Source organism: Phocoena phocoena, chromosome 2 (genome assembly GCF_963924675.1).
Source record: "Phocoena phocoena chromosome 2, mPhoPho1.1, whole genome shotgun sequence".
In the NCBI taxonomy this organism is placed as follows: Eukaryota; Metazoa; Chordata; class Mammalia; order Artiodactyla; family Phocoenidae; genus Phocoena; species Phocoena phocoena.
In genome coordinates, this window is record NC_089220.1 from 84904850 (window position 1) to 84927998 (window position 23149).

Below are 23149 nucleotides of genomic sequence, written 5' to 3' on the forward strand. Positions count from 1 at the left end.
ATGCAATTTTGTAACCAGAGCGCTAATAAAACCTGTAACTGGTACTTTAGAGATAAACAGCGTTGACAGATGGTTTAATGGGGCTAGAGATTTCTTCGGGAGATTAACGATATTCAAAAACATTAGAATGGAAATGCTGGCTGAAGAATACTGCATATGGGCGTGGAACTCTGAGCCAGTAGAGCAGCGTTAAGGTGGGCACAGGAGGAAGTGCAGCCTGTTGTGTGCTGAGAGCTGGGGGCACATATCTCTGAGGAGGGAACCATATGTAGTTGTTCCCTGTTTTGGGGGTGGGAGGGCTGCTGCTTTATATTTTAAAAAGATTGGAGGGCTTCTGCTTCTGCTGCAGCCAAGCTGAGGGCCCTCTCTCTCCTCCTTGCTTAAGATTAAAATTCTAGGTCCTCTTTCTTAGTAAAAATCATTTATGAATCAGCCCAACTCCTATATACTACTGACATTATTCTCCTGCTTAATTACTATATGTAAACTGATTGAAATAGAAGTAAGGAGGCATATTTCTTTGTTCTGGACTCTGATATTTTATATGTTAAGTTTATAGTTAAAATGAAATTTTTTTCTCTTGTTGGCTTAGTTTAAGTGAATTTGAAATAGGAATAGTTCAACACTTTGGTAATTTTTCTATCTTAATTCAACCAGCTAAAGCAAGTTGTTCTCTTAGTAGGCTCTAAGAGGAATTACTGTGGAAAAGAGTATGAAAGACTTTGCAGGATTTAAGGGGGAATAAAATAGCCAACAGCAGTTCTGTCTTGGTAACTGATAGTTTTCCTACTAAATATTTTTGTCTTTAGGGGCATGGTCCAAATCCCTCTTGATATTTTAGGAAAGAAGTGATTTATAAATTGAAGTGCTGTTGAAAGGAAAAGTGGATGACAGTATCAAATTTGTTGTCTTTTGCTACTTCCTGTAAATAAACATACCAAAAATGGCTAATATATAATTTCAAAAGTAAGATAGTTGTTGATGAAGCTGTTTTGATTTCCTGTGTATCTCAGGGTTCATATCTTGTCATATTTTAACTGGTCATGTCTTCTAAATCATGGATTCTAACCTTTCTTTATATTTTTACTTCTGTCATGAAACTGTAAAACAGTTTACCTTTTATAGTTCATTGTCTCTCAGATTTCAGTCACTTGGAACATACATTCAGGTATTTTGCTCTGATTCCCATTTGTACTATCATACAATTGACATAATATTTTTATTTAAATCCAGTCATTTGTTCACTTAAATGTACTTTTAAAAGGAGCAGTATTGGGGCTTCCCTGGTGGCGCAGTGGTTGAGGATCCGCCTGCCGATGCAGGGGACATGGGTTCATGCCCCGGTCCGGGAAGATCCCACATGCCGCGGAGCGGCTGGGCCGGTGAGCCATGGCTGCTGAGCCCGCGCGTCCGGAGCCTGTGCTCCGCAACGGCAGAGGCCACAACAGTGAGAGGCCCGCGTACCGCAAAAAAAAAAAAAAAAAAAAAAAAGGAGCAGTATTACTGTTATTGGAAACCAACATTACTTGCCAAAATAGAGGGTAACCTCATAAATAAATACACTGAAACAATAATAAATAGTATCAAATACTAGCCAGCTACTGTAAGTTCTTAACATGTGGCTTGCTATTTCTGTTAATGAAGAAAGTTAGAAAACGTTGGCATAATATTAAAGACATAATATCAAAGACTGGTAATTTCTTCTGTATTTTAATCAAAAGATTAAAATGCTGACAATGTGATATGGTGTTATTCTATATCCACCTACCACCTAAAAGTGTCTTCTGTAATACTACTTGAGGAAATACTAATGTTAACAGATTTTCTTACCTGCTCTTTTATAAATGGAGCTGACTCAAATCACTGCCAACTTCTAAGGAAGTGTATATTTTGTTATAGGTTCATAAAGTAGATCTCAACTTTGGGATTTAGACAACTCTGACTTTTTCATTTGACTTTCTTTCTTTTTGTCTTTCCCTTCTTCCCCTCTCACGCATATTAATAAATAATCACATATTTAGTGTGTGTATTAAAGGCTGCTTTTGGAGTTATTTGGTTTTGAATCACTCTCTAAAACTTAATGTGAATAGAAATGTTCAGGAAATTAAGAATGCTTTAACATGTTTCTTAATTCACATAAGACAGATGAATTTTTTTTAAGTTGCACACTATTTTTCATAAACAGTTTGGTCTTTGTGTTTTATTTCATTTTCAAAAGTAGTCATGGATCTTCTATATATAATTTGTCATGTGAATCTTAGGAGCTTCACTTTGTTTTAGAAATTTGATATGTTTTTTGGGCAGAGTACCTATCTGATAGAATATCACATATTAGAATCTTTGTTTTGTTTGGCTTGTTGATTTTTATATTTAGTGACAAACTGATGAAAAATTTTATTTAATAATGTTTTAAAAAAAGGGGTAATTGGAAATAATAATGTTAAAGAAGTTCAGTAATTTGAATGGTAATGTTAGACCACTTTCATTTATGCTTACTATTACGTTATTCCTTCCTCTTTATTCCTGTGACCCAAAACCTAGCTGTAGATTACTCATATTATTTTCTTCCATGTCCTTAGTATTTTCTTCCAGACATTAAAGTGAATCTTTAGGTACTATTAATATTTTGAAATCTCTTTTAATTCACATCTTCTGCATTAAATTTCTGCTTTTTCTGTTTGTTTTAAAACTATCTTTTGCCTCTTCCTAACCAGGCTTTATTTCCCTGCTTCTTTGATGTCTCTTAATTTCATTCCATTTTTTGGGGGTATGTATTTTTTTTCCTTTTGAAAAATAATTTCCACAAATCTTTATGCTTTGCTTATTTATCAGTGAATTTTACAAGCCAAGAAGTTTTTAGTACTTTGTGATTTTTAGTCCTTGACTTTTTCTTACTTGAGTAAGACCTGTGAAACTAAGTCATAGTCTATTAAGTGTTAACAGCCTGAATTTTTAAGTTGAACAAGAGAATTTTATCTTGAACTTTAATGAGAACCAGGTTAAGAGGCCATGTTTTTCATTAGGCAGAAGTGTTATCTCTTTAAATGCACCTCTTGACAATTGATACTTTCTTTTTTACCAATCTAAATGTAAGGCCCTGCAATGTCTGGTTAATACTTAGGTTTAAAGTAAATTGTCTCAGCCATAAGACTAGTAAGTAGTGTATCATGGACGGACAGGATTTTACCAACTCTGTAGTTTAAAGTAGAAGTTATATGTAGCATGGTTAGATCCTATGTCATAATTATTTTTTCCCAAGTATTAAAGGGAAATTCTGATACTATGTTTCCCATTTCCTGTTTTTCAGAAAATGCTCCTCAGATTCCAGTGGCTACTCCACAGGTCTCTCCTAACACAGTGAAACGTGCTGGACCTCGATTGTTGTTGATTCCAGTGCAGCAGGGTTCTCCTACTCTTAGACCTGTCCCAAACACACAACTTCAGGGACATCGGATGGTCTTGCAGCCTGTTAGGAGCCCAAGTGGAATGAACCTGTTCAGGCACCCTAATGGGCAGATTGTCCAGCTCCTCCCTTTGCATCAGCTTCGAGGCTCTAATGCCCAGCCCAACTTACAGCCTGTCATGTTTCGGAACCCAGGTATAAAATTAGAGATATTTCTGAGAAGTTTCTCTTTTCTTGAATCATTTGGTCATATGGTATGTTAATACACCAGGATTGGTCTTCTTAGTGTCTTGGAACCACCTGTAAGAAAAGAAATGCATACTTTGGAAGTCTTGATTTGGGCAGTGGTGACTTAAAATGTTCTTTTTCTTACCAGGGTCTGTGATGGGAATCCGGTTACCCACTCCTTCCAAACCTTCAGAGACTCCACCATCTTCTGCTTCGTCCTCCTCTTTCTCTGTTATGAATCCTGTAATTCAGGCTGTTGGGTCTTCTCCAGCAATGAATGTTATCACTCAGGCACCATCGTTGCTTTCTTCTGGACCTAGTTTTGTGTCTCAGTCTGGTACATTGACTCTGAGGATTTCCCCTCCTGAACCACAAAGCTTTGCAAGCAAAACAGGCTCTGAAACCAAAATAACCTATAGTTCAGGAGGGCAGCCTGTTGGTACAGCCAGTCTTATTCCTCTCCAGTCTGGTAGTTTTGCCTTGTTGCAGCTCCCAGGACAAAAGCCTGTTCCCAGCTCCATTCTTCAGCATGTTGCTTCACTTCAGATGAAAAGAGAATCTCAGAATGCAGACCAGAAAGATGAAAGAAGCTTTTTAAAAAGAGAACAGGAAACTAAGAAGGCCCTGCAGTCAGGAGGAGAAGCTATAGACCCTGAGGCTAATATAATAAAGCAAAACTCAGGAGCTACTGTCTCAGAAGAAACTCTGAATGATTCCTTGGAAGATGGGGGTGATCATTTAGATGAAGAATCCCTTACAGAAGAAGGTCCTGCAACTGTTAAACCTTCTCAGCATGCCTATATCACTGGCTCACACACAGGTGAAGACTATAAAAATGTTGATGAAGAGTATGGGATTAGGAATCATAACAATTCCAAAGAAAAACTGACTGTTCTGGAAGTTAAGACCATTTCTGGAAGAGCCAGTAATATGACAGTCCAAAGTGTGAGTAATGTGCAGCTTAAAAAACTTGATGTGAAAGTGGAACAGCAGAAAGGCTTAGACAATCCAGGGGAAAAATCCAATGAATTTCCAGTTATCTCTAAAGAAGAAAGTAAACTTGAATTTTCAGGGAGCAGAGTTGTGGAGCAGCAATCTAATCCAAAGCCAGAGGCCAAGGAGAAGGGATGTGGAGATTCTCTGGAGAAGGACAGCATTAGGGAGAGGTGGAGAAAACACCTAAAGGGCCCTTTGACCCAGAAATGTGTTAGAACTTCACAAGAATGCAAGAAAGAGACAGATGAGCAGTTAATTAAAGAAACAGAAACTTGTCAGGAAAATTCAGATGTGTTTCAACAAGAACACGGCATCTCTGATTTACTTGGAAAAAGTGGAACTACTGAGAATGCCAGAATTTTAAAAACTGAATGTGATTCTTGGAGTAGGATTTCTAGTCCTGCAGCCTTCTCCATATTTCCTAGGAGAGCTACCAAAGGGAGCAGAGGGGAAGGACATTTTCAAGGTCACTTACTGCTATCAGAACAGATAAAACCAAAGCAAGAGAAGAAGGGTGGGAGAAGCAGTGCTGACTTCACTGTTTTGGATTTGGAAGAGGATGATGAGGAAGATGAGAATGAGAAAACCGATGATTCTATTGATGAGATTGTGGATGTTGTTTCTGACTACCAGAGTGAGGAGGTTGATGATGTAGAAAAGGTGGTGAGCCCATTTTTGTTGTGACTGAAACCTCAAGAATTTAAATGATTCATTAGAGACAGTAGTTTTTCCAGAAGATCACTAAGACCTGATACATTGATTTGGATGCCTAGGTTTAGATCATGATTAAATGACTTTGTAGTTTTTGGGCTGTGTCAGTCAGGTAACATTTATTGAGCTTATATTGAGCTTTGAGACTTGCCTGATATTATAAGAAGGCTGACTTAAGCCTTAGGGGGATAGATGCTTGAGAGTCTCTATCAAATTAGGTTTTTTTTAAGAAAAAGTCTGAAACCACTACTCCCATTCAGTCTCAGTTTCTTTGACATTTTGTATGTGAAGTGATTGTAGCTTATCTGGTAGATATATATAAGAAACAGGGAATAGGCAGCCTTAGAACTGGAAGATAATTTATCTATATGCATTTATAGAGATGTTTTTCTTTTTGGAGAGAAACGAAAAATACTATTTAATATTTTAATACAACCCTGCCTAAAGTTGTTTTTAATCATCTTCTAAAATTAAATAGTGTCTAGAATTTGTATTCTGAACTTTGGTCATCTTCCTTTGTAATTTGACCTTTCTAATTTATATTTTTATTTTTCTGAAGCCATTTTTTAGACTTTTATTTAGGGTTGTATTTGCTGAACTAAGTAACTTGAGAGTCAGATATGATATAGGGCAGGAGTTGGGCAAACTTTTTTTGTAAAGGGCCAGATTGTAAATATTTTAGACTTTGCAGGCTAGATGACTTGCTCTTGCAACTACTCAACTGCTGTTGTAGAGTGAAAGCAGCCATAAGCAATAGTAAGTGAATGAGTGTGGCTGTGTTCCAATAAAACTTTATTTACAAAAACTGATGGCAGGCTGTGGTTTGCTGACCCCTGACCTGGGGTCTGATGTAAAACATAAGGAGGTGATAGCCAGCTGCCTGTGGGGTGCCTTGAAATCTAAATTGTGTCCCTCTCTTCAGGAGCAGATAATACAATGATTGTCATTCCTGGCAGTTTTAGAATCTCACTTCCTTGAGATTCATTCATTCTCTGTGTTACCTGGTCCTTCTCTGTTAATGCCTAACTAACTGCCTTACGGAGATAAAATATAGCAAAAAGATTCATATTTTAAACCTCTAAAATGTTTAAATATTCTAACGTTCCTATGTTGGTTATCTCTGTACCTCACCTGTCTCATTTATAAAATGAGGATCTAGCTCTACAGTTGGATGATTCTATACGCATTTGCCTCACATTCTGTCTATAACCTAATCCTTTTTGAGGACTTATGTCTATAGGTAGTTCAGGAGTTAGATTGCAGATCTTCTTGCACTTTTTGCAGAGTCTTTTGTTGTAAGTCAGCCTAGGTAAGCATCAGACCAAAAACAGTCCAACTTTATTTTAATTTTAATTAAAAAAATTTTTCCATTATGGTTTATTACAGGATATTGAATATAGTTCCCTGTGCTATACAGCAGGACCTTGTTGTTTATCCATTCTGTATATAGTTTGCATCTGCTAATCCCAAACTCCCAATCCATCCTTTCCCCACACCTCCTCCCCCTTGGCAGCCACAGGTCAAAAACAGTCCAGCTTTAAAATCAGTGCAAGCTATTGCTATCAGTAGAACTGACTTAATGGAACCTTTAGTGTTTCTTAGTCATACAGCGTGGCATTGCTTGAATTTCCTAATAGGGAATCTGACAGGTACACTGGCCTTTTAAAACTAAGGACATTCACATCTAAATTCTACATTGTAATTATGTTTATGTCTGACACCTATGATAACTTTATACCTGTGATTAGCATTATATTGGAATAGTGTAAGGAACGTTGTGAGTAGCCTTTTTAAGTCTTCCCTGATGAAGTTTATTGGATATTATTTATAAAGCCTGCAATTAAAGCCACGCAGTACACATTCTTCAGTTTAAATATGGTAAAGCATCTACCTACATTACTATTCAAACCCTTGGGGTTCTGTTGATTTAGCTTCCTAACGTTAATTTTAATATCCATTGTTTATATTTAATACACATTATTTAGATGATGCTTAAATTGGGGATCATGAATGATGGCTTGCATCATTTATGTCCTTTAGCCTTAGGGAGCCTGTAATTTGGGGGTAAGTAGTTTTTCCAGCAAGTTTAAACATAGAATTAATAAGGTGATGGGGATGCTTCATTTTGAGTTGTGCCTCTCTGGTACAGTACAATTATAGATAACGTATTCTCTGTTTGGTTTCTGGCATAGTAAAACACTACTTTCAAAGGTGGACTTAAAAGTATCTGCATATCCCATAATCCATATAGTCTACTGTTATAAATATACAGTGAGTTTCTGTGATGGGTGCTCAATAAATGCTTACTGATTGACTCATATTTTGGTATAATAAGTACAGCAAGCCTGGGCTTCTTTGGTATCTGAAATTCTTCAAAAGCTCTCATTCTGTAGGGTTGAGAGACTTAGAAGACTGTCTGGGCTATAATCTGTTTCCATATCTGCCTTGAATATGTTTCTGTGGGTGTTTAATATGGGATTAACCATGAAGCACTCAAACTAGAATCTGAATTTTTCTTCTTTCTACCTTCTCCCTCACCAAATTCTATTTTACTGCTATTTAATATTAAGATTTATGCAGCTTTAATATATCTGTACCTGAATTTTGTTCACTAGAAATAACACTGAAGCATCAATACAGCCCTTTGGGGACTCTGTCTCTTCAGTCTAATGATGTCTTTTTAATATATATCTGTGTGTGATTTATAATGTAGTTCTTGGTAGTTAGCTCTAACCATATGTTGTCTTTATGACTTAATTCCATTTTATGATTAACAAGTTTAGGATTATCAGTACTCATGGTTTAAGATCAGTGTTTGGCACTGGTTGGCTTTATAAGGGGAGCATTCAGTTGAAAAGTTTAGGTGTGCTTGCTTCCCAATACTTTATTTACTGTTGAAATGCTGTATTTCAGAATAACTGTGTAGAATACATTGAGGATGATGAAGAGCAGGTGGACATTGAGACTGTAGAAGAGCTCCAGGAGGAAGTTAATGTTGTCCACATGAAGACCACAGCTGCCCATACACAGACTTTCAAACAGCTGTAAGTCTTACTTCTCTTTGGATTGTTGTTTTTTGTTGTTGTAATTTTATGACCATAAGCAAAACTAAATGTTCTATTCAGGAGTTCTGGGTAACTGACATGGTTCCTTTATTTCTCTAGCTTTTTTCTTAGTAGTAGATGAGGAGAGGAGCTGTAATCCAGAGGTAATTAACTTGCCTTGTTATTGCTAGGAGGCAGTATATAAGTGTGAATAACATATGCTTTTGGAGCCTGATACATTGGTATTAAAATACTGCTTTTGCTAGTTTGTGGCTGTTTAATCTTGGGCAAGTCTGTAATCTCTCTGAATCTTAGATTCTTTACCTATGAAATGAAGAAAATGCCCCCATTTCAAGTACTAAATGAGATAATGTATGAGATAACTAACATAACTGATGCAAGTGGAGTATTCAACAAAGGTTAGTTCTTTTAAGAATATGGCATTAAATTCTAAATTTGGTTACTTTGCTAGTTGAATAGGTCATTACAGTTAGAAAAATTTTTCATAGCTGTTCAGCTGATGAGATGAAAATACAGAGAGCATGATGCCTTAGAAAAAAATGTTCTGAGTAAGCCTTGTATTGATTAGGAACTGGGGTGTGAGAGAAAGAAGGGAAAGAAGGTAAGAGTTGTTATTTTGTGCCAGACATTGAGCTTTTCAACCTGTTATGTCATCAGCTGCCCGAAGCAGCAATGAGTTAAGAAAGAGTAATTCTTCATTCCTAGTGAGAAAGTCTAAGGAGGGCTGTAGGTAGTATTTTTCTTCACTCCAGGGCTATTTGGAAGGTACTTCAGTTGCCTACTGGTTAAGACTGAAAGAATTTAAGTCTCTTAAAAACTTAATTAGACTTAAGTTCAGCAGTATTGCAGGATGTAAGTTCAGTATACTAAAATTGAGTTCCTAAACAATAGCAACAAGCAAAAAAATGTAATTAAAAATACGAAAAATCTGTTTGGGATTATTAACACAAATTGTGCAAGACTTTTATAAAATGTTATTGAAAGACATGGAAGAAGAATTCAGTAGGGACTTCCCTGGTAGCGCAGTGGTTAAGAATCCACCTGCCAATGCAGGGGACACAGGTTCAGTCCCTCTTCCGGGAAGATCCCACATGCTGCGGGGCAGCTAAGCCCCTGCGCCGCAACTACTGAAGCCCGTGCGCCTAGAGCCCGTGCTCCACAATAAGAGAAGCCACTGCAACGAAGAGTAGCCCCCACTCACCGCAACTAGAGAAAGCCTGCGCACAGCAACGGAGACCCAACACAGCAGTCAATCAACCAACCAATAAAGAAATAAAATCTATTTAAAAATAAAAAGAATTAAGTAAACAGAGAGATACCATCTTAATGGACTGTTATAATAAAGGGCCAAGAATAACCAACACATAACTGTAAAGGAGCAGATTGTTAAAATTTTAAAAATTTCTGTCAGTGAAAAGGCAATTTCACACTGTAAGGAAAATATTTGCAATATGTGTTTGACAGAAGATTAGTATCAAGCATATAAAATAATTCTTACAAGTCATTAAGAAAAAGGTCCAGTAGAAAAGTAAGTAATGGATATCATGGGCAATTCACAAAAGACTGCCAGTAAACGTGCAAATTTGTTCTATCTCTCAAGTAATTAGAGAAATGCAAAAAAAATTTTTTTTAAGATTTTTTTTTTTTTTTGATGTGGACCATTTTTAAAGTCTTCATTGAGTTTGTTACAACATTGCTTCTGTTTTATGTTTTGGTTTTTTGGCCCCGAGGCATGTGGGATCTTATCTCCCCGACCAGGGATCGAACCTCCACCCCTGGCATTGGAAGGCGAAGTGGGAAATGCAGATTAAACCACAGTTACTTTACCAATTTATACCCATAAGATTGGTATAAATCGAGATTTCTGATAGTACTGTTGTCTAGGTGTGGAGCAATGGGAACATTCTGCAGGTGGGAGTGTAAGTTAAAACCACTTTGGAGAGCAGTATGACATGGCTACAGTTGAAGATGTGCAAGCATTTCTTCCATCCAGCAGTTCCACTCTTAGGTATACATCCTAGAAAGGCTCACACACATGTACAAGGGGTCATGTCTGGGATTGTCCATTGCAGCCATTGTGAAAATTTGCCATTGTGAAAATTTGGATACAACCTAAATAACTACTAACATTCTAAAACAAATTTTGGAAAATTCAACAGTTTGGAATACTATATAGCAGTTAAAATGATTGAACTAGATGTATCAACATATCTCACATGCAGTGCTGAATGAGACAAATCAGTTGAAGAAAGATACACTACATGTAAGTTTAAAATGCTACATAATATCTTCTGTTTAGGGATGAATCAGTACATTCCTAGGAGAGTAAAACTGTAAAGATGTGCATGGTAAACTCAGTTTGCGAGCATTTACTTATGAGAAGGAAGGAAGGTGATGAATGTGCCTACATTTTGGTGATGTTTTATTTCTCAAGCTTAGTGACAGATACCTGGATGTTGATTATATATTTTGTTTGTACAGTTTTATATGTTTGAAATATTTCACAATTGAAAAAAAGTAATTTGCAGTTTTAGGGTCTATTTGGACACTTTTATTTGAGAAAAAAGCATATTGTTGAATAAATCATATTGCCACATATCTGACCATGGGGAAAAGAAGCTGCTTACAATTTAGACAATTTGGGATGGTTTGGTTTAATATAGCTATGAAATAGGTATTAGATTACTGAATTTCAATAAGAATTGGAAAATATTGTCTTCATCTAGGTGCCGTACGCATATCACTACAGATGAGAAAGCTGCTGAAAAGAGTCGAAAGGTATTTTACAGTATGTTTAATGATAATTACTCATTTAATAAAATTGATAACATTTGTCCTTAGGGTTAAAACAACATTAGCTGTATTAGCTATGACTTTTTTCAGGGCCATTTTTACCAGTGAGTTAATATAATCAGCTTTTTTCCCCTTAATGAAATTATACTATGAATGCTTTTTTTTTCCCTTCTCAGTTGTCTACTGCCCCCCACCCCCAGTTGATAGAATAATTTAGAGGAATTAAAATGGGTATGGAGTTTATGAAAACTGATGTGCTTATTTGAAAACTAATCCTATAATGTAATGATATGATGTGAAACATGCTAGCATTCGTTCTTATTTAGGCTCCTGATTTTTCTGGTGATCTAAAAAATTAGTTATTATCTGAAGTAATGGCTAGCAATTCAGGGAGCCATGAAATTATAAACCTTCTTTGATTTTCTTAATGCACTCAGTGTAGGATATCATAGTACCATAATTAAGGAAGGTTTTCTCTTTATCCTAACTAACACTAAGAATGGAAGAGAGTGCAATTGTTTAACCATTTTCCACTTGTTATTCTGTCTTCTTAATTTAAGAGATAAAAATGATGAGATTGGGTTGAGATGGAGGGTGGTATTCAGGTCCTTTGAAAAACTACTGGGTGGTTAGTTTGAGTTTGGTTTGATTTGGGGGAGCATATGATACATGTTTGCAGGGCCATAATTATTTTGAATATATCACAATTTTTATTTTTTCATTGGACATCCTAAAATATTTTTGAGATGTAAGAATTTTCACAGTAGCTATTTACACAGTCCATTGTTTCGTACCATTATTGTTACATGCAAATTATTTTTAGTGTATTGGTTTTAATACACTAAATATTAATTTTACTTCTATCTGGTTGTATCTTTGATTTTCCCACACTGTACTAATGTACATGTTTTTAACTTTAGAAAGACAATGATTTTGTCGAAGAGTTTGGGGGTACTTTCATACCCCATGATATGGTACCACTGTTACTATGATAAAGGTAAACAGTGTCAAGAAAATAAAGGCAGTTAGAAACATCAAGGTTGGGGGGGACACACATACACAAAACCAAGAAACTGTAAAAGACAGGAAATGTAATTATTACTCACTTGGTATGATTAATATTCATATTGTCATAATAGGTTGGTCACTGTTGATGATTTTTTAAAACTTTTATAATCCATGAATAAAGTATGTAAGACTTAATTTTCAGTCTTGAAAAATGAGTGAGTACAAATGACAAGTTGGGAGGTAAAAGACGGAAGAAGAAATGAAGGGAAGGATATGAGTACTGATATCCTCATTTTACAAAGAGACACTATTGATGAAATGAGAAACGGAGATAGAATTATCTTCAAGTTGCAAAGGGATCAATAGAGAACTAAAATTAATGATATATCTGTATTAGGAAGATGGATGGTGAGATGCAAGAGAGTGGTGAGCTAAATCCTTTTCTGCATAGCAGGAAGTAAATAGGTTGTATTGAAAAATGAAAAGAATAAGCGTATGTTACTATTTTTAACTTAGGATATATATAGACTTAAGAACCAGAAACAGCCACTAAAATAATCAAAAAATGGTTGTTTCTGAGGATCCAGTTGTAGGTGCAAGATACAGTTGCTTTTCATTATAAGATCTTTACATACTTATATTTTAAATCCTGTATGCATCTTTTACTTCTTTATAGTAAATAACTTTAAAAATGGAAGTAGAATAAATAAGAGAGAAAGGAAGCTTAAGGCATCCTGAGGTCAAGAAAGACTTTCCTAAAAAATGCAAAGTCTGAGTTTTAAATGTTAAGTTATGAAGGGGGGGTGGAAGGGGTTAGGTGCAGGCAACAGCCTGTGTAATGGCATGGAGATGTGGGATTGTAGTGTGTTTAGGAAACTTCTAGCACTTTGGAATGGTTGGAGAGAACAGTGATTTAGGAAGAGAGGCAGTTGACCCTTTCCCAAATTGTAAAGGGTCTTACAGTATTTACGAAAAAAAATTTTCAACTCGTTTTTCACTAATCGAGATTTTGTTAAAGTTTTCCATATAATTTGTGTCATGAAAACAAGTTTTAATAATAAATTATACAGATGAGCTTTTTTATAGATCCCCTCTCTCAAATTCTCCCTCATTTGAGAACTGCTGTAATTTGAGCTGAGAAGTGATATCACATTCGCATGTATTAGAATTTACACTGTTGATTTGGAGTAAGGATAGACTGGTAGTAAGTTGACCAATTGAGAGGCTGTTAGGATACTCCAGGCAGAAGATGGTGGGTGTCTGATATAGAGCAGTGCCATTTGGGGTGCAGGAAGAGGGCAGGTACATGTGAAAGATACTTAGGTGGCGATCTTTTGTTTGGACAGGCTACACCAGTTCCTCTAAAACTAAAACCTGATTACTGGAGTGAAAAACTACAGAAAGAAGCAGAGGCTTTTGCTTATTACCGCCGGACACACACTGCCAATGAGCGGCGCCGCCGTGGTGAAATGAGGGATCTCTTTGAGAAATTGAAGATCACGTTGGGGTTACTTCATTCTTCCAAGGTTTCCAAAAGTCTCATTCTTACTAGGGTAAGTGTTATGTGTAAATGACAGACAAGTAAGAGCTTGACTGAAAGAATCTTCTAGAGATATTTATGAGAAAGAGAATGAAGAAGATTGAAATAGAGCTTTGTTTAACATTTGAAGGTGGACTAATGAATGCCCAATAAATCCCTTAGGAAGAAAAGTCCTTATGTTGAGTCAGAGTAGCTTTTCATTGAAAGTCAGATTCTTAACCAGCAGAGTCATTATCCTTTCTTCAAAAAAAGTTAGAAGCTCTGGTAAACTGTTTACTATGACTTCTTTACACTGGTGTTTTCCGTAGTACTTAGAAAAGTTTATCACGGTGAAAGGCACAACACAACTGCTATTTTGACATACTTCTTAACAGTTGACAGTCACTTTAAAGGAAACTCTAGTATTCAAGCTAGCAGAAGTTTTAATTTTGCATGTAGAATATCTAAGGTAATTTTGTTTAAATTGCTTATAAGTAGAAGTTGGAAGAGTAAAAGGCAAGCAGTCATATCCCTCTAGAACAAGGTTATGTCAACCAGATTTTGCTTAGCTTAGGAGTTGATTTTTTTTTTTTTTTGCCATACGCGCAGGCCTCTCACTGTTACGGCCTCTCCCGTTGTGGAGCAAAGGCTCCGGACGTGCAGGCTCAGCGGCCATGGCTCACAGGCCCAGCCGCTCTGTGGCATGTGGGATGTGGGATCTTCCTGGACTGGGGCACAAACCCGTGTCCCCTGCATCGGCAGGCAGACTGTCAACCACTGCGCCACCAGGGAAGCCCCTAGGAGTTGATTTTAAAGTTGATTATTAAGATCTAAGCAGAGTAAAAGGTTTTGTTTCTCCTTGCAGTAGTGGAAATACCTGTTAACCACTCAGTGGTGCTCTTTGTAAATGATCACTTTCCCTAGAAGTATAAGACAGAAAAATCGCCTAAAGTTTAACAAAAAATAAATTCTGAAACATTAAAAATTGTTTTTTGGGTTTTTTTTTTTTTACTTCTATACTTTATTATTTTTAAAATTTTTATTGGAGTTTAGTTGATTTACAATGTTGTGTTAGTTTCAGGTGTACGGCAAAGTGGATCTGTTATACAGATACATATATCCACTCTTTTTTAGATTCTTTTCCCATAGAGGCCATTACAGAGTATTGAGTAGAGTTCCCTGTGCTATATATAGTATGTCCTTATTAGTTATCTATTTTATATATAGTAGTATGTTTATGTCAATCCCAGTCTCGCAGTTTATCCCTCCTTCTGTTTCTCACCGGTAATCATAAGTTTGTAAAACATTAACAGTTGTTTTAAATGGCATTATAAAGTTCTCTAAAATATTAGATAAAAATTTTTTTATTTAAGAAATTATGTAGCCCCCGTTTTTCGGAAAAAGCAAACTGATGGACGTGATATTACTATTTCTTGTCGTAGGCATTCAGCGAAATTCAAGGACTAACAGATCAGGCAGACAAGTTGATAGGACAGAAAAATCTTCTGACTCGCAAACGGAATATTTTGATACGGAAAGTATCATCTCTTTCAGGTGAGATAAGTGAATGATCTCTGATAAAGAGTACAAATATAGCTTTAGTGAGGAAAATCCTTAGTAGATCTTTCAGATACTACTTAGTTTCAGGCTTGGTTCCCAGAGTTAACATCAGAATTATCATTTGACTGGGTGGGACATTTCTTCTGGATTATAATTACTCTTGCCTTCCATAGTTTAGGGGAATATAGTTAAATCAACTGGATTTCAGTTGACTCTATTTCTCATTATTACATGGGGTCTTAAGAGAGTAACAGTTTATTCCCTATCAACCTATAGGTAAGACAGAAGAAGTGGTCCTGAAGAAGCTAGAGTATATTTATGCAAAACAACAAGCATTAGAGGCACAAAAAAGAAAAAAGAAGATGGGATCAGATGAGTTTGATGTGTCTCCCAGAACTAGCAAACAGCAGGAAGGATCTTCTGCATCATCTGTAGATCTCGGACAGATGTTTATAAATAACAGGAAGGGGAAACCTTTGATTCTTTCCAGAAAAAAAGACCAGGCCACAGGTAGGAGAGACATTCTTTGCTTTCTTTAATGTAGACGAACATTAGTTTAGTTTAGTTTAGAGAACTGAATGTCTTCTCTTGGCCATCATTTTAGTTTTAATTAAATGAAAGATGGGTTGTATTAAAAGTAGAATATTAACTACGTTAGATTTCAGTTTCTAGCTTTACACACTCAAGCAAATCCTAGTAAGTTATCAGTCATGGTAACATATAAGACCTACTTCCGATAGCAGTCTTCAGACACGTATTTTTCTTCTAATGTTTCAGTATTTTTTTTAAGCTGCCATCTTTTCAGACTTTATAAATGAACTCTTGATTTCCCTGCAGTTCTGCTCATGAGTTGAGGAAGTTTGGATCTAGATGAGACAAATAAATTGGAAATTTTTTTTAAAGTTTATTTTTGTTAATCAGGCTCTACTTTTCATCAGATTGCAGTCTGTCAATGAATTGCTATTAAGGAACAAAGTAAATTGGTTTTGATTTTTTTATTCTCTCCTATCTTGATTTTGGAAGTGAGGCTATATTGATTTTACATTACTTGTTTATATCCTTTGAGAATGGTATATCCTTTTTTACTCTTTGGATAGCACAGTGTATGAACCAAGGAAATCTGGTTTATTATATCAACTAAGAAAGTAGTGATAGATACTAAAATATGAGTTAGTTTTAACATTGCACATTTAAATGATGTTATTGCTAAGAAAGAATTTTAATGATCGTTTAGTCCAGTCACCTCATTTTACAGGTGGAAAAACTAAGGTCTAAAAACTTGAAGTAATTTCTTAGCGGTATATAGGAAAGCAAACCTAGGGATAAAATTGTGTGTGCCTTCATCCTGATTCACCATCAAGACCATCAGAAGCATTCCATTGAAAAAGTGGTTCCATGGCTCTGTTCCTCAACAATAAGAAATTCTGTCCCTTAAGAGAATCACTGGACAGGTACTGGAAAATGGTTCAAAAAGTAAATTGCAAGTTGAGGTTCCCTAACTAAATTTGAATTTTATTTCTTGCTTTTTAAGACAAGGTGTGGTTTTTAGAGATGTCTCCTACACTCTTAGGCTATTCACTAGCATTAATTGAAGATCTTTTATCCTTAACTAATTTCTGCTCTTCCTTACAGAAAATACCTCACCCTCTAACACTCCACACACCTCTGCCAACATTGTGATGACTCCACAAGGGCAGTTGCTCACTTTAAAAGGTCCCTTATTCTCAGGACCAGTGGTTACTGTTTCTCCTGCTCTCCTAGAAGCAGATCTGAAACCTCAAGTTGCCAGCAGTGCTGTGGCTCAGTCAGGTATGTCATTAAGTGTTGTCTTTCATGGGTAGTGAAAAAGAGTTATCCCTGGTATCTCAAAGTGACAGAGAAAGCTTTTGAATGTGTTCTGTAATGATAAAGAGCTATTGTATTCGAGTTTGCCTTTGTAAGAGAAGATTGTCTTTTTAGAACATGTTTTGCCCTATCTGTGGTATTGAATGGTCTTTTTTACCTGGGAATGGGAACTATTTTGCGATCTCTTCTAATTTCTGAGTAGGAAAAGAATTGAAAAGATGTGAAAGTAAAAGGAGGTTGAGGAGTCATTGTTTTAGTTTTTGGTGTTAATAAATATTTATCAATTTTGTGTTGTACTCAGAGATGGTACACTCCTACATTACCAGCCTGATACAGTTTCAGCACCCTCCCTTTTGGGGATAAGGAGTTGAGGTGAAAAGGAAATTTCACTTTGACGAAATTGTAGGTTTTAGGAACCTGAATTTCTATTAAGGTAAAAGGGTATCCTTACCAGTACTAATACTGCTAAACCCAGTCTGGAGGAGTCACCCTTTCTTACAGTGCTGCCTCTAGGGCTTCATCTTTCCCTCAGAGTAGCAGTTAATTGGACGAACAGAATCAAAGTGCATGTCTGCCTCAGGATAAAAAAATAAACTTGGGGAGCATTTCTATAAAATAATTAAATAGAACTTTTATTAATGATGGAATATCAAAGTGTCTTTTGGTTAGATTTTACCTATTTTCTTGTTAGGCTAAGTCCGTAATTTGAAAAACTGGTATTTCCTTTCATCTTCTTGATAAAAGTAGACTGGTGAAATTTTAACTACAACTCCCATGAGATGGTCATTGGGTATGAATGAGAGTACTTACCACTGTAGATATAAATGAGTTTTTTTTTTCCCCCCAGAAAACGACGACTTATTTATGATGCCAAGAATTGTTAATGTGACATCATTGGCCACGGAGGGAGGTTTGGTAGATATGGGTGGCAGCAAATACCCTCATGAAGTTCCTGATGGCAAGCCGCCTGACCACCTGAAAAACACTGTCAGGAACGAAGATAACTCCTGTGAAGATTTGGGTAGAATCTCTTCCAGAGGCAACCACAGAGATGTCAGAATGGCACTGGGTACAACACAGGTTTATCTGTCAAATAAAGATTCTGGTTTTCCACAAATAGTTGATGTTTCCAGTATGCAAGAAGCACAGGAGTTCTTACCCAAAAAGATTTCCAGTGATATGAGAGGAATTCAGCATAAATGGAAAGAGAGTGAATCAAGACGGGAGAGACTGAAGACAAAGGAGTCTCCATTTCATAAATTAAAGATGAAAGATCTCAAAGACTCAAGCATAGAGATGGAATTGAGAAAGGTAGCATCAGCTATAGAGGAAGCAGCACTGGATCCCAGCGAACTGCTAAATAATATGGAAGATGAGGATGATACTGATGAGACACTGACATCTCTGCTCAATGAGATTGCCTTTCTTAATCAGCAGTTAAATGATGACTCTGTTAACCTGGCTGAACTGCCCAGCTCTATGGATACAGAGTTCCCAGGGGATGCTCGACAGGCTTTTATCAGTAAGCTTCCTCCTGGGAACAGAGCAACTTTCCAGGTTGGCCACTTGGGAACTGGTTTGAAAGAATTGCCTGATGTTCAAGGGGAGAGTGACTCTGTCAGCCCACTCCTCTTGCACTTGGAAGATGATGACTTTTCTGAGAATGAAAAACAACTTGCAGAACCAGCCTCTGAGCCAGATGTCCTTAAGATTGTTATTGACTCTGAGATAAAGGATTCCGTTGTTTCCCACAGGAAAGCTGGTGATGAAGGGAAGAGTACTTCTGGCATCCCTGCAGAGCCTGAAAGTGTGTCTTCACCCCCCATCCTACACATGAAGGCTGGCCTAGAAAACAGCAGCACAGATACTTTGTGGAGGCCGATGCCAAAATTGGCACCTCTGGGTTTAAAAGTAGCTAATCCTTCCAGTGATGCAGATGGTCAGAGTCTCAAGGTGATGCCTTGTTTGGCACCTGTAGCTGCCAAAGCTGGGTCAGTTGGACACAAAATGAACTTAACAGGGAATGACCAGGAATGCCGGGACAGCAAGATGATGCCTACATTGGCACCTGTTGTGGCCAAACTGGGCAACTCTGGGGCCTCACCAAGTTCTGCAGGGAAATGAACTTATTTGTCCTCAGGCAGAAGCCAGGCTGTGAGGGGAAACCTCCTTTCTCTGCAGGCACCTGTTTGTGTCATGGAACTGTGATCCTTGACTTTGATGCAGTGGATAATGGTAGAGAAAGGGGGTAGGGTGCTGACCTCGGTATAAGAAATTACTACTATGAAATTCTGATCATGTTAAAATGTGTTACCTCACTTGTGGTGCTGGGTCTCCTCATCCTCTCTAAGAAGATGCGATCCATTACTGAACACGAGGTGCCCCTCTTACCCAAGGAATTCATAACAAGACTGTAGGTCCATAGTGGTTCCTAGTTCTTCCCTCCCAGAGTAAAAGCTGCTTGAGACTTTGGAGTTGCTATGAACTGAACCTTAGTTGATAGCTGTTGTTTAAGTTGTTTAAATCTGAAGTCCAAGGAATGTGATGCACTTGTGCAGAGGGATCCAGAAGAGATAGTTTTTAGTTGGTGTTTCAAGAGTAGGGGGAGAGAGGATGGGTACCATGGAATACCAAAGTGAAGGACTTAGTGTCATTCAACAAAATTTTCTCTTCTTTTATATCCCAAGTAGCTTCCATTCCCTCACCTTTTCAATCAGAATTATAAATCCAAGCCTTCTGGTAAAGTAGGAATGCTTTAAAACAAAAACAAAAACTTTTTATTACTAAGGTAATCATTTTGAGATGTTAAAATTACTAGTTCTCCCTTATTGTCTTTGGGTGTTGAGAAGACCATTTCATAGTACCAAGGATTTCTACCTGGATTACATATTTTGGAGGTAGGCATAGAGGGAGTCCACCCCCTTTCACAAATCACATCACTCAAGAGACAGCTGAAATGAAAAGCATTCCCTCTCCATACCAGAGACAGTGGCCAAAATAAAAATCTGTGAGGCTGGATGTTCCCCAAATCAAGCCAGCCTCCTGGTGCTTGAAGGTTTCATTCACTATACCTGCACAGGATGTAAAGAAAAGAAAAGTCACAGTAGGCATTCTTTACCAGGGAAATAAGGCAGTATTTGAATCACAAGATATATTTTTTATTATCTGCTACCATGGATTCAGTGGTCTGTAGAGCTTTTTCACTCATTAGCTGTCAGGGTATGAAGGACTGACAGCCTGTAAAGATAAAGATATTTATATTTTTGTATAGTTGTTTTCATAGATTTCTCAAAGGCTGAAGTTTTCAACCTAGGAGATGAGATTTGTATTGAGTATAGAAATGATGTTTCCTATCTAGTTTGTAAATAATCATGGTGCACTTGAGGGGTCTCTTGGAAACTCCTGGGGGCAAGAATCACTATTCTGAAAATGTATAGACTGGGATTTAGCTGCTGCATTTTGCCTTTCTTAAATAATTATATTTTGGAATGTAACCCCTGTTCTGTCTTCATTGACAGGATTTGCTTGTGTTGTGAAACACTAACACAAGAGCTTCCAGTGCCTGGGCTGTGCCTAGGTGATGTTGTTTCTTCTACATCCCCTGCCTTCTTTATCCCAAATCCCACTCAGCATATCTTCAAAACTAGGTTGTGAAACCAACTTTGGAATGGTCCTAGCTAGTGAATTATTACCTCCGTGGTTGGTTCCCTTTCTAGTAACTCTGGTAATAAACAGATTGAAAAGGGTGGGAAATTTTCTTCTGCAAATTGCAGTGGGAACAAATTCTTTGTTGGTTTTGTGTTACTTGCCTTTCTAGACCTCCTCATCAGCATTCAACCTTCCCACCTCTAAAGGTTACTGAAGAAGCTTGAAGTAGGTAATGAGCACCCCTCAGCTTCTCATTATCCCTCCCACTTCTCTTTACCCAGGAGATTTCATTCAATGCCTTAGCCAAGGAGTCCAGCACCTGTCTTCCCTGCTAATAATTGTCCTTGGAGATGCTAGTAGTTTAATCCAGGTATAGCAGTTTCCCATTATTTCTTTGCTTGTCTTGTCCTTGCATTTCCTCCTGACTTCCCAAGGCTCTTGTAGCTTCTGAGGGTCAGCCAAGGAGCAGGCAAGTGAGCGAGTAATCCTCAGGAAAAGAAGGACCATTCTGCTTCTGAACACTGTTCTTTTTTTTTTAGAAGAAAATAGACAAGTAATATTCATTACTTGATGGGAAGATATTTAACTCTGTTTATCAGAGATGTACAAAGATAGAAATGAGAGATGATCCCAGCTGTTCAAGGAAGGCTGCAGATATCATTACAAAACCCCCAAGATAATGGTGTTTTCAAGACCTTCTTGGAACTAGAAAGTTGTTAGGGCTAATTTTAGGAGGGCTCAATCTTCAGAACAATCCTGCAGTCTTGATAGAAATCTAAAGTCTCCAAAAACTCCTACCTTTTAACCTTACCCCAGGAGAAACTGATCTATGAAAATTATATGTGTGGTTATGAAAGATGTAGTTGAGTGAGGAGTTGAGGAATTGGGAGGATAGTGAGCTCTCACCCTAACTCTATAAGAAGCATGATCTCAGTAGGCCAATAATTTGCCTTTTTATACATCTGTAAATAAATGGAATGTTTTTAAGAATATAATTATGTCAGATTTAGCTTTTTCTTTTATATATTAAATATATATATATCTTTCTTTTTCTGCTTTTGAAAAATGACTATTTTTTTAGAAACCTAAGAACAGAAGAAATTTGGCAAGTGGAAGGAAGAATGTATAAACTTGAAATAAATCAGTTACAATAATTAAAGCAGGACTTGGTGTTGGGAGGTTTGTGCTGAGTTGGAGTAGAGAATTCTAATGTCCTGAGACATATTTGGGAGAAGTGCCGCTGAAGGAGATAATAATAGGTATTCCTTACTGTTTTCAAAGTTTCGGACACGCCATTTGGAGGAGGTTTTTGGTGTTCTAATCTTTGCGGCGTGTTTTACATGGAGACTTCGAAATTTTGTACAACTTGATAAGTATTTGGCTTAAGGAGTCATTCTACAGTGAAGAATGGCTAGCCTCATAGTACCAGTGTGTTCAGGGTGTAACATACCTGTTCCCCTGGTGAATAACAGGACATAAACATAGTCTTAGTGGCTAAGGACAATAGATATTCTTAAAGCAAGCTATATGTTAACTAGTATTACAGTTTACAAAAATTTTTTATTAAAGGAGTCCTTTTAGACATTGAACTACTCTAGAGTCACTAACAGATCAAGTCCAGTTATATAAACTTCATACAAATTACTGTGTGTAATTTTTTCCCCCAGAATTATGGTGAAATACTTAACAGGCCTTTCTGTAACAAGTTGAAAAATGTTTGAACGTGGAAATAAGGCAGACAATCCATATATTATTTGGAGCAGGGTTTAGTAGTATAGTTTTTTTCCCCCTAATTATACTAGTTGAGATATTGAAATGGAATGATATCAGGTGAATTGAGAGGTAAATGCACTTTGAAGATGGGTCTGAAAAATGATGACCTTTATTCCTCACTCCCAGGAGATTAAAAAAAAAAATGCACAGAGGCACAGAGTAGGAACATTTTCAGATACTTTTATAACCAAGAATCAGAATAGATTTCTTGCACAGAATTGGTGATTTTTAAGAAAATGTAAGGGCATCAGTACTTCATGTTATTGTATTATCTCTAATGAAATTTTACATGAACATGAATTGCTGGATGCAGAGAAAATAGACTTACTGCCATTTGGAGGAAAAAAAACAGCCAAAAATGTGTTTTTGAAATTAAGTTAGAGGGAAATAATTTGATATATACAACTTTTGAACTGAGGCATAATTGTAGTATATTAAATATGACTGAACTGCTCTACAAAGATATGTTAAGTGTAGAGTGATAGTGATGGAGGTATGTATGGAGGGTGAGAAGGCTAAACCATGGGAGGAGTTGGAAATTTTGAGACAAATCTAAACTCTACTAAATTCTATTATTGTAAACTCTGCTGTTAGATTTTG

At 36.9% G+C, this 23149-nt stretch overlaps 1 protein-coding gene across 4 annotated transcripts in view; it reads left to right on the forward strand.

Annotated features, from left to right (window-relative positions):
* Positions 1-22076, forward strand: part of MGA (MAX dimerization protein MGA) — a 91226-nt gene extending 69150 nt beyond the window's left edge. For 2 of the 4 annotated variants that reach the window (XM_065871267.1, XM_065871268.1), the window contains exons 15-23: positions 3308-3598; positions 3780-5287; positions 8252-8382; positions 11130-11181; positions 13551-13757; positions 15166-15277; positions 15560-15793; positions 16916-17092; positions 17976-19252. In XM_065871267.1, coding sequence (XP_065727339.1) covers positions 3308-3598; positions 3780-5287; positions 8252-8382; positions 11130-11181; positions 13551-13757; positions 15166-15277; positions 15560-15793; positions 16916-17092; positions 17976-19252 — 3989 coding nt within the window. Of the gene's footprint in view, positions 1-3307; positions 3599-3779; positions 5288-8251; positions 8383-11129; positions 11182-13550; positions 13758-15165; positions 15278-15559; positions 15794-16915; positions 17093-17975 lie in introns of all 4 variants that reach the window. The other 2 variants (XM_065871269.1, XM_065871270.1) reach the window with 2 other exon arrangements.
* Positions 22077-23149: the final 1073 nt, after the last annotated feature.